Source organism: Aedes albopictus, chromosome 1 (assembly GCF_035046485.1).
Source record: "Aedes albopictus strain Foshan chromosome 1, AalbF5, whole genome shotgun sequence".
NCBI classification, from domain to species: Eukaryota; Metazoa; Arthropoda; class Insecta; order Diptera; family Culicidae; genus Aedes; species Aedes albopictus.
In genome coordinates this window covers 261043292-261055470 of record NC_085136.1, presented here as the reverse complement: position 1 = coordinate 261055470, position 12179 = coordinate 261043292, and the positions used below count along the sequence as shown (strand labels likewise).

The 12179-nt window shown below is 46.6% G+C and overlaps 1 protein-coding gene across 2 annotated transcripts; it reads left to right on the top strand.

Moving 5' to 3' along the window:
* Window positions 1–1121: 1121 nt before the first annotated feature.
* On the top strand, window positions 1122–9768 carry LOC115257819 (uncharacterized). Of its 2 annotated transcripts, XM_062846697.1 has the most exons (6): window positions 1122–1472; window positions 1526–1598; window positions 1656–1723; window positions 1788–8560; window positions 8614–8686; window positions 8744–9768. In XM_062846697.1, exon 4 carries the CDS (start codon window positions 1878–1880, stop codon window positions 8310–8312), a length of 6435 nt encoding a protein of 2144 aa, XP_062702681.1. In that variant the 5' UTR covers window positions 1122–1472; window positions 1526–1598; window positions 1656–1723; window positions 1788–1877; the 3' UTR covers window positions 8313–8560; window positions 8614–8686; window positions 8744–9768. The 2 variants fall into 2 exon arrangements, with proteins under 2 accessions (XP_062702681.1, XP_062702682.1); XM_062846698.1 differs by having other exon boundaries at window positions 1656–8560.
* Window positions 9769–12179: the final 2411 nt, after the last annotated feature.

Genomic DNA, 12179 nt, shown 5'->3' with positions numbered 1-12179 from the left:
ATTTAAGCGATCGTCAACAAGCGGTGTTGCATAATGGAGTCCTATCTGAATTTAGATCTATCAAGTCTGGCGTACCTCAAGGGTCTGTGCTGGGGCCACTTTTGTTCTCTTTGTTCATTAATGACTTACCTACTAATTTAGAGTTTTGTTCTATTCATATGTTTGCTGATGATGTGCAAATATACCTGTGTACCTCTGGTGATGTTGATACGCATGATATGGCTAGAAAAATTAATCATGACCTTAATAATATATTGAGATGGTCGCAAAGAAATCTTTTAGCTGTAAATCCGGCGAAAACCAAGGCTATGCTTATTACCAAGCTCAAGAACCCGCCTCGAATACCGTTGATTTTCTTTGATGGAGAAAGAGTTGAGTTTTTCGATAAATTGGAAAATCTAGGAGTTTTATTCACTTCGAGTTTACAATGGGACGCTTTTGTAAACTCTCAGTGTGGAAAAATTTATGGTACTCTAAAAAAGCTAAATTTGGTTACCAGACACCTTGACAGCTCCATGAAAATCAATTTATTTAAGTCTTTAATTCTGCCACATTTTATCTACGGAGATTTTGTGTATAGTAATGCTTCAGCTTCTTCTTTTAATAGACTCCGAGTGGCACTTAATGCCTGTGTTAGATATGTTTTCAATCTTTCAAGGTACTCTCACGTTTCCCATTTGCAAGATGCTTTACTAGGTTGCCAGTTTTCAAAATTTTATAGTTATAGATCATGTTTGCAAATTTTTACAATTATTAAAAATAAAATACCATACTATCTTTACAATAAGCTTCAGTTTATGAGAAATACGAGGACAATGAGCCTGATAATACCCCATCATTCATCTTCTTACTATGGTCAATCCTTGTTTGTGAGAGGCATTCATTATTGGAATCGTTTATCCCCTAACCTCAAGTCATCATCTTCTATATCCGTTTTCAGAAAGGGTCTTCTTGAAGAACTAGAACGTGTGCAGTAAAAGAGTTAAAGGAATCGGGTTCAGGAACATAGATTAATTAAGGCATAGATTGTCATAAAATGAATTCCATCACTTTGTAACATTTTTAAAAGGGTTAACCTTACGTTACATGAATATCAATAAAGAAATAATAATAATAATAATGTCAAGCGTTGTCGACGCAGAAGATGGCCAGCTGGCAACCCTGCCACCAACCGATTCGGAAGCGTCGCTTTCCACAGTCGAAGCGTCGCGGCGATACGAGTGACAGCTGTCACTATTAGTGAGCGAGCTGTCAAATACCTGTTTCCGGTGATCAGTTCCACATTTTCGTCACACTGTAGTGAAGTGAACCTCGGACGCAGAAGAAAGTATAATTCTAGTGTGAATCGTTAAGTTGGATACGGTTTAGATTAGTCACCGTATGTTATCGATTTCGCAGGCAAGCTTTTCAAAGTAGACAAAGTGGAGCTTGTATATTTAGTTGAAGTTTTTGGCACCCAGTTACGAAGTGAGGTTAGTAATTAGAGTCCCCCTTTGTTAATCCAACTAATAAACGATATCCACAGTCCGCCACGTGAAAATCCTTGCCACAGTCAGCTTCTATAAAAGTTCGTCCGGTCAGTTCGTGCTACAATCAAAGTAAGAAACAATTTAGTGCTAATATCAAATTGATACATAAATGTTGAATTTATACAGGTAGCGAAAATCAGAACAAAAGTCGTGAAACATAGTAGGGTGCGCCAATACGGAGAGGCCACCGAATTGTGAGTTAGAACTCCCTCATTAGTTATAAATAATGTGTTCTCATAAGAAATTTACTCGTTACAGTTGAAGCAACAAATATAAATATTCGCTCTCAGAACGGTCGCTTTTTGATTCACCCTACCACCCTCGACAATCTTCAAAATTCGTGCCAACATGGACGAGAGCCGGACTTCAAGGGCAACCGAAGGACACGTGGAGGAATCCAGTTGTGCGGCCTGCCAACGTCCGGATAGTGCGGAGGACATGGTCCAGTGCGACCATTGTGACATCTGGAAACATTATTCGTGCGCCGGAGTGAATGAAAGTGTCGCAGGGAGATCGTTTGTATGCGGCGACTGCACCGCCCAGCAAACCGATGACGTCATCTCAGTGCGAACCACTTCAACCCGATCCAGCGCAACATCAACAATCTCAGTCTGCCTGAGTCAGCTGGTTGAACGTCAACGATTGGAGCGCGCTCGTCTGGAATTAGAGCTCCAACGTCGCCATTTGGACGAGCAGCAGCAATTAATCGATAAAGCGTTCGACGAAGAGACGGACAACCATCACGGTGGCGGTTTACTTAGTGATGTGAACGTTAAGATCACTGCATCGGCACCCAGTAAACACATCGGAACAACAGCCCTTCCCGAAACACCTGTGAGCCCGTCGGATCGTCGTTCGAAGACGCAGTTTGACGCCCCCAAGTCAGCTGCTCCAATTATGGTTTCGATTCCTCTCACAGCGTTGGAACCGAAAACCGTAAAATACCTCCAAGGTAAGAAGAACCCCCAAGTTGCCTTCCAAGAGCTCAAAGCCCGGGTTGAGCAGTGCGAGAAGCGCGCCAATCCAACACGAGATGAAATGTCAGACCTACATGCCCAGTTGGAACTGTGTCGTAAGCTCTTGGAAGGATGTCAGACTACAGGAGCAACCCAAGAGTCTGTTCAACGATCGGATGCGGAAAATCCGAAGAAGAAACCCCCACCACAATCAGCAGCGAGCACATCGCGCGTTGTGAGCCAGACGGGAACCATACCGAAGGCAAATCGATCGTTGCTTGCGGTCACCGAAGACGATCGGATGCACTCCGATTATTATCAATCCGACGCCGGAGCAGTAGGAGGATCCACATCACCGGATGAAATCTGGCCGTTGAAGCATTTGGTTGGCCAAACAGGCCAGCCCTCGGTAAGTCGAGCAGCCGAACCAGCTGAAATACGTCCGAACGACATGGAACCCCCAGGTAAGCGTCAAGCCTTGAGTCATTCTATTGAAAATACGATCAAATTCGTCCCTGATTGTTGCCCCACGACCAATAATCCAATTGCCCGAGAGCAGCTGCGATTCGTCGCGCGCCCAAATGAAATGATTTCGCCTCCCACTAACTCTCGAGAGCAGCTGCGAGATCTCCCCGCGCACTCGAACGATTTCGAACTTCCTGACATTCAGCGCAAGTCTCAGTCAACCGGGTTGTTAACGCGTAATCCCCCCTCGCGTACGGTTGAAACGTCTCAGTTCCCTCGTCAGTCTGAAAGCTACCAGCAAAATCAAGTGATTCCCCAACAAGATCCAGTTCGACCCACACAGCAGCAGCTAGCAGCAAGGCAGTCCCTGGCCAAGGACCTTCCTCGATTCAGTGGTGACCCAGCGGAATGGCCGATCTTCATCTCCAACTATCGCTACACGACCGAAGCTTGCGGATTCTCCGACGGTGAAAACATGCTCCGCCTCCAGCGGTGCTTATCAGGATCCGCGCTCGAAACGGTGCGCAGTCGGTTGGTGCTACCAGCAGCGGTGCCGCAGGTAATTGAGACACTTCGTTTGAGGTTCGGACGCCCAGAGTTGCTGATCAACGCTCTGCTACGCAAAGTACGGGAAATTCCGGCCCCCAAGTCGGACAAGTTGGAGGGGCTTATTGATTTTGGTATGGCAGTGCAGGCATTGTGTGACCACATCGAAGCTGCGAACGAACGCGCTCATCTCTCGAACCCATCCCTGCTTCAGGAGCTCGTAGCAAAACTTCCCGCCGATCAACGGATGATGTGGGCCGGCTACAGACGAGGATTTCAGCAAGTCGATCTGAAAACCTTCGGCGACTATATGGCGTCGGTGGTAAGGGATGCGACCAGTGTAGTGACCTTCGAGCTGGAGAAACGGAACTATGGACGTGATCGACCGAAGAACAGAGCGTACGTCAACTCTCATGCTGCGGAGCGATCCAGCAGAGCGGCAGATTCGTCGAGTGATCCAGAGCCTCCGAAGCAGATTGTCTGCGCCCACTGTAACAAAGGAAGACATCGAGTACGCGAATGTAATGCGTTCAAGCAGCTGCATGTCGACGATCGCTGGCGTCGAGTTCGGTCGTTAGGCTTATGCCAGAACTGTCTGTTTAACCACGGACGTCGGGGATGCCGAGGCCGAAACATTTGCGACATCGACGGCTGCCAGTTTCGCCACCACACTCTTCTTCATTCTCCCAGAGGGCCACCGAAGTCAGCAGAGCACGCGATGCAGATAGCAGAGAACCACACCCATCGCCGCTTGACCTCATCGATGCTATTTCGAATCATCCCAGTGACTTTGCACGGGACTAAGGGTTCGATCAATACCTTCGCTTTTCTGGATGAAGGTTCCGATCTGACATTGGTGGAAAGCGAGTTGGTGTCCTCGCTCGGGGTGAAAGGTACCAAGCTCCCACTATGCCTTCGGTGGACGGGAAACACATCGCGCGAGGAGAAGGACTCTCAGCAGGTCACGATCGACATCAATGGGATCGGCCAGGACAAGCGACTTAAGCTCCTGAATGTAAGAACCGTCAGCAATCTTGGACTGCCCTGTCAAAGTTTCGAGGTGGATGAAGCAGTAAAGAAGCACGACTACCTGAAAGGAATTCCCCTCACAAGCTACCGCGATGCAACGCCAAGAATACTCATCGGCGTAGACAATTTGCGTCTGGCCCTTCCGCTGAAGGTGCGCGAGGGTGACGGTACATCGCCAGTTGCAGTGAAGACTAGACTTGGATGGTGCGTCTACGGTCCTCGTGGAAACAGTAATAGCGAATCCTACAGTTTCCACATTTGCGAATGCTCGTGTGACAAATCGCTCCATGAGTCGGTGAAAGATTTCTTCGCCATTGAAGGAGCAGGCGCCGGGCCGACGGAGATCCCGCTGACGAAGGAAGACGAGCGAGCACTGATCTTAATGGAAACTACAACCCGTCGAGTTGGGAACCGTTTCGAAACGGGACTGATTTGGAAAGAAGACGACATTGAGTTTCCGAACAGCTATCCCATGGCAGTGCGGCGTTTGGAATGCTTGGAGCGCAGAATGGATCGCGACCCGGTACTTAAAGCGAATCTTCACCGGCAAATTCGCGAATACGAGGTGAAAGGATATGCGCATCGAGCGACGAGCGCGGATATGGAGGCCGCAGATCCCAGACGAGTATGGTATCTGCCAATCGGAGCGGTGATGAATCCCAAGAAGCCGGGAAAAGTTCGAGTCATCTGGGATGCAGCCGCCAAGGTCGAAGGTGTATCGCTGAACAGCGCACTCCTGAAAGGGCCGGACCAGCTATCTTCTCTTCCGGCAATTCTGTTTCGATTCCGCCTGTTCGGTATAGCGGTTAGCTCGGATATCCAGGAGATGTTCCACCAAATCAGAATCCGAGAAGAAGACAAGAATTCCCAGCGTTTTCTGTGGCGCAACAAGCCGTCCGAGAAACCGTCGGTCTACTTGATGGACGTTGCCACCTTTGGCAGCACGTGTTCTCCAGCATCAGCGCAGTTTGTCAAGAATCGGAATGCCGAACAACACCGCGAGCTGTATCCTGAAGCTGCCAAAGCCATTGTGGACGACCACTACGTAGATGATTATTTAGCGAGTTTCAGTACGACAGACGAGGCTGCGAAAGTTGCAAGCGAGGTACGGATCGTACATGGCAACGGAGGATTCAAGCTACACAACTGGCGGTCGAACAGCGACGAGGTGTTAGAACGCATTGGGAAAATACAAGCCGACGCAGATAAGCATCTAACTCTGATGGACGCCGCAAAAACAGAAAGGGTTCTGGGGATGCTCTGGACACCTCAAACCGATAACCTGAGCTTTTCCACCCAGATGAGCGAAGAGGTACAAACGTTGATGCAAACGTCTACGCGGCCGACGAAGAGGCAAGTACTGCGGTGTGTGATGACATTGTTCGATCCATTGGGACTGCTCTCGCCTTTCCTCATCCACGGCAAAGTCCTGATCCAAGACCTCTGGAGAGAAGGTACCGAGTGGGACGATCGAGTCAGCGCGGAAGTTTTCACGAAGTGGCAGCGATGGATACAGATGATCGAGTACATCGCTGAGATACGAATTCCCAGATGTTACTTCCGCCACGCAGATCAGACGACCTACCGCGACTCTGAACTCCACGTATTCGTCGACGCGTCCGAGGTGGCCTACGCTTGTGCAATCTACCTACGTACACTGAACCACGGAGCCGAAGCACAATGCTGCCTGATCGCAGCTAAATCTAAAGTCGCTCCGCTGAAGCCGTGTTCGATTCCAAGACTGGAGCTGCAAGGGTGCGTCTTAGGTGTACGCTGGTCCAAGTTCGTCCGCGAAATCCACGGCGTTCCTGTATCGAAGATGGTTTTTTGGACAGATTCAAGAACGGCTCTAGCCTGGATCAAGGCTGATCCCAGGAACTATCGGCAGTTCGTATCTTTTAGAGTCGGCGAAATTCTAGAAAACACTACCGCAGCCGATTGGAGATGGGTGCCGTCGAAATCTAACCCAGCCGATGAAGCGACCAAATGGGGTAGCGGCCCGTACTTCAACCAAGACAGCAAGTGGTTTCACGGACCCAAATTTCTGCGTCTGCCGGAATCCGAATGGCCACGTCCCAAAGAAGCAGTGACCGAAACCACCGAAGAAATGCGCGCAACGATCCTCTTCCATTTCTCGTTCGACCCCGTACTGGATTTTGTTCGGTTCTCCTCCTGGAACCGGCTTCTGCGGGCAACCGCTTACGCCCTCCGATTCGTGAGTAACTTGGGCAAGGTGAAGCCGAAACGAACCGGACAGCTTCAACAGGATGAACTCCGAGCAGCAGAAGAGACGATCTTCAGACTAGTGCAGCGTGAATCCTATCCGGATGAGATCGCAGCGCTTTCAAATGAGATCGCAAACGAACCAGGACACCAAGTCATCGGAAAACATAGCTCCATTTATCGTTTGCTACCGTTTTTGGACGAAGACGGCCTGCTGCGTGAACGTGGTAGAATCGGTGCAGCTGAGGACGTCTGTTACAGCGTGCGCCATCCTATCATCCTCCCAAGAAACCATCACGTAACGCAGCTACTTGTCCGCAGATATCATCAGCAGTACCGCCATTGCAATTCGGAAACCGTGGTCAACGAGATTCGTCAGCTGTACAACATTCCAAGACTTCGAACGATAGTTAGACAAGTTAGCCGCGACTGCATCGTCTGTAAGATCCGTCGGGCAAAGCCTGCAATTCCATTGATGGCACCTCTACCTCCTGCTCGACTGGCCCACCATGAGCGGGCCTTCACCTATACTGGGGTGGACTATTTCGGACCGCTGCTGGTGAAGCTGGGACGCTCCAACGTCAAAAGATGGATCGCACTGTTCACGTGCCTGACAGTACGAGCCGTCCACCTCGAAGTCGCCTACAGTTTGTCAACGGAGTCGTGTATCTCCTGCGTCCGCAGATTCGTGGGTCGCCGGGGCCCACCTGCTGAATTCTTCAGCGACAATGGGACCAATTTCCAAGGAGCCGAACGAGTTCTGCGACATCTAATTGGCCAGGGACTGTCGAACACCTTCACAAACGCCAACACGAAATGGAACTTCATCCCACCTGGAGCACCGCATATGGGTGGAGCGTGGGAACGCATGGTACAGTCTGTGAAAGCCGCAATGATGGATGCGTACGCCGAGGGGAAACTTGATGACGAGGGACTGCAGACACTGGTCGTGGAGGCTGAAAACATAGTCAACTCAAGGCCTCTGACGTATATGCCGCTCGAGTCTAGCGAAGCAGAGGCACTCACGCCAAACCATTTTCTGCTGTTGAGTTCCAACGGGGCAAAACGATGCAGCGAAGCAGTCGGAGACTCAGTTTGCACTCAAACCAGCGAACTCGAACGCCGAGAAATCTTGGGAAGATCCTGGGAACTGATACAGCGCCAGCTAGATACTTTCTGGAGACGCTGGCTAACGGAATATTTGCCGATAATCCGTCGGCAGCCAAAATGGTTTGAAGAAACCCGATCGCTGAAAACAGGAGACCTGGTAATGATAGCAGAGCCGACGGGACGAAACAAGTGGGAACGCGGTCGAATCATCCGTACTATTCCGAGCCCGGACGGCCGGTATCGACAAGCCGTCGTACAGATTGGAGACAAGACTCTACGAAGACCGGTGTCACGGTTGGCACTGCTGGATTTACAACTTCGTGAAGTTCCGGAGGCTTCCGGACTACACCCGGGGGAGACTGTCGACGCAGAAGATGGCCAGCTGGCAACCCTGCCACCAACCGATTCGGAAGCGTCGCTTTCCACAGTCGAAGCGTCGCGGCGATACGAGTGACAGCTGTCACTATTAGTGAGCGAGCTGTCAAATACCTGTTTCCGGTGATCAGTTCCACATTTTCGTCACACTGTAGTGAAGTGAACCTCGGACGCAGAAGAAAGTATAATTCTAGTGTGAATCGTTAAGTTGGATACGGTTTAGATTAGTCACCGTATGTTATCGATTTCGCAGGCAAGCTTTTCAAAGTAGACAAAGTGGAGCTTGTATATTTAGTTGAAGTTTTTGGCACCCAGTTACGAAGTGAGGTTAGTAATTAGAGTCCCCCTTTGTTAATCCAACTAATAAACGATATCCACAGTCCGCCACGTGAAAATCCTTGCCACAGTCAGCTTCTATAAAAGTTCGTCCGGTCAGTTCGTGCTACAATCAAAGTAAGAAACAATTTAGTGCTAATATCAAATTGATACATAAATGTTGAATTTATACAGGTAGCGAAAATCAGAACAAAAGTCGTGAAACATAGTAGGGTGCGCCAATACGGAGAGGCCACCGAATTGTGAGTTAGAACTCCCTCATTACACACTAAGAAAATATCGCAGAATTCTGTGAAAGATTTCACCGAATCAAAACGGTAAAATATGTTTTCACAGATCTTTCTGTGAGATTCATGGTTTCCCTGTCCATCTGTCAAAATTTCACCGAAAATTCGGCGAAGTCAACCAAACTACCGAGTTCTGTGAAATTTTTACAATACGGTTCGGTGAACATCAACATTTTCACCGTACACTGTGAGTTTTACCGAATTTCTGTAAAAACAGTAGTCGTTCATATTGCCAAACGCGGGTTACTGAAAAGTGATGTGTTTGTATTGTCTTTTCGTGATGGTGAATCTATAGTGAAAAACAGCAGAAAAACAACAAAAACTGAAAAAATGGGCGATTTCCAACAACAACACGAGATGCTGGTTGGTATTTTCCGTAAGTACTAATTACACATTAATAACATTTGTTTGTTTTTGCAGTCTGTTGATTCTTTCGGGCAATCCGCAAGAAGTACCCGCATATGAAATCGCGTTGCAACACTGCGAATGGTCATGCAAAAACAACTAGTTAAGTTCTGATGATTGTGTACGTTTGAACATCTAAATATACAATACATTTTTGAATAAATACAAAAGAAGTTAGTTTTATTTTGGTTTTGATTTCAAAAAAATGTTAAATATACGAAATAGTTCGGTGAACCGTGAATAAATTCAACTGAAAGAAAAACACCGAAAATTTGTGAATAAATCACCGAAAGTTCGGCGAAACCCACACAAATAAACCACTGATCCACAGAAAATCTGTAAAATAATTCACCGAAATATTCGGTGAATTTGACAGATGAGCATTTTTATTCTTTACAGTATGTTCGGTGAATTAATATTTCACCGAACAGATCACCGAAAATTCTGCTGTTGAGATTTCGGTGAAATTTCACAGAATTCTGTGATTTATTCTTAGTGTGTAGTTATAAATAATGTGTTCTCATAAGAAATTTACTCGTTACAGTTGAAGCAACAAATATAAATATTCGCTCTCAGAACGGTCGCTTTTTGATTCACCCTACCACCCTCGACAAGCGTATAAGTATTCTCAGGATCGGCAAAAGACGACGGAAAGATCATGAGTACATATTCGACGAGAAAGGCACTACCACCCCTAGGTGGATTAATCTGGGTTTTTCGTGCTTAACATCACCAGGGATAATAGCACGCACTAGGTAAGAAACAAAACCTACTCATTCCATATCATTTTCACAATGAATTTTGACAAAAATACACATACACCGGGTTGGTCAGAGATACGTCATGCCAGATACGTCGCTTTTGTATGGTGCCAGTTTGGTATATCTGTTACTTTTGATTTTGGCTAGATACGTCGTTTGGTTTTCTCATATATCAAAACGGTGTATCTATCAGTAGTTGTAAACATCAATATAGTTAGATACGTCGTTTCGAAAAATATGATTGGTTAAACAAATTAAGCAATAAATCATAAAACAGTGATGTGGGTTCTTCAATTTGCTTTATGAATCATGCATGCAGCAGTTAACCCGGATTTGTTTACATTCTCGAGTTACGTCGGATTGAAAAGTTATGCTTGATATGGTCTTTGGTTTGTCATACCAAAGTAGAATACGGCGAGCTGATGGCAGTTCTGAACCGCAGCTTCACGGTCAAATCGTTGAGGGATACTCGCCATTTTCTGGGCATCCAAATCCGACACAGCGAAAAGCAGTTTTCTCTCATCCAACTGGGCTACATCCAACAACCGAAGCAAAGACTTTAAAGATTCCTATGGATCCTAATCCCCAGAAACAAAAGAAGAAGAGTGGTGATTTGTTGTTATATGTGGTAGTGAATATTCGGCCGGATATCGCGAACTTTGTATCAATCCTTGGCCAATGAGCAACCCGTCGCAGGACGATTGGATGGAGGCGAAACGAATCACTCAGGATTACGAGGTTGTGCTGGGCCACGATAAGCGAACATGGAGGTCTACGCATCCAGAGAAGAGAGTAGATCACAGATGACACGTGGAGAAAGATAAAGGAACGTATGAACGAAGAAAGCCACGACGAGCACGGTGAGCGAGCAAAAATAAGATGAGCCAAAGCTATTATCACAGACTATTATACTAGGCATGTAGACGAGGAAAAAGAGCGTGGGACTTCTGCTTCTTGGAGTAACGTCCCCACTACTGGGACAGCGTTTGTTTCTCAGCTTAGTGTTCCATGGGTGTCAATGGTGTAGGGCGTAGGAAAAGGGCAAAACCTGGTTTGATAGCTTTTTTGTATTAAAGTGCTTCAACTGTAATGAATGAATGTATCCGTAAGTATAAGTGTTCATAATATAACCTATTTCAAATGAGATCTTACAATTCGGTAGGCCTTTCGTCGTCTATGCACCCTATTAATCGATTACAACCTCTACCACGTGAGACCTAGTTTGATCATTCTTTCATTAGTTCACATTGTTATATAATTTTATGATTTTCTTACGTTTCTTTTCAGGTATTCTATCGACGCGGTTGAAAGGATCTGGACTACGGACTCGAACGTGACTATGACCTCGGACTGCGCTACGGAATTATCGGACTTAGGAATTACTTTAGCATTGCAGACATGACCTCAACAAACCTCGAATATCTACTATGGAGCGAACTCCAGCTTTTAAACATCCGTTAAACAGAGCTTCACAATAAAGGTTTTCAGAAGCCACACTTCACTTAATATTCAAGTTCCACTGATCAAATTCAACTATATTCACTACTACTATTTTGGGTAATTCAATAATCCATTTGTTTCTACACGTTTTCCACTATGATCTGACTTTGCCTCGTGTCTATCACAGAATGAAAGACATGCTTCCCGATGGCGACAATCCTTCTTTATTTGACTACGCCAATAGTCCCGAGTCCTCGAAGGCTCTCTCCAGTTTCGACCAAACTTCTCTCACCGTATTCGTTCATTACTTTCCTTTCTTCCTACTACTTCGAGTAGTATTCATATCACCGAAAAAAGGCCAATTGAAGTTAATAATGATAAAGTCATGCGGTGATTAATCCTAGTAGAATAAATATGTGGAATACGTCGAGCTGATAACAGTTTGTTCTGAAGGTTCTGAACCGCAGCTTCACGGTCGAATCGTTGAGGGATATTCGCCATTTCCTGGGCATCCAAATCCGACACAGCGAAAAACAGTTTTCTTTCAACCAACGGGGCTACATCCAACGATCCAACAACCGAAGCAAAGACTAGACTTTAAAGGTTCCTATGGACCCTGATCCCCAGAAACAAAAGGAGAAGAGTGAGAAACTACCGAACAATCACCAATATTCAAGCCTGATTGGTAATTTGCTGTTTGTTGGTTGTGAGGGTCTC

What these genes read in the sequence shown, in the direction of transcription:
- LOC115257819 (XM_062846697.1), top strand. Translation starts at nt 1,878, where the DNA reads ATGGACGAGAGCCGGACTTCAAGGGCAACCGAAGGACACGTGGAGGAA.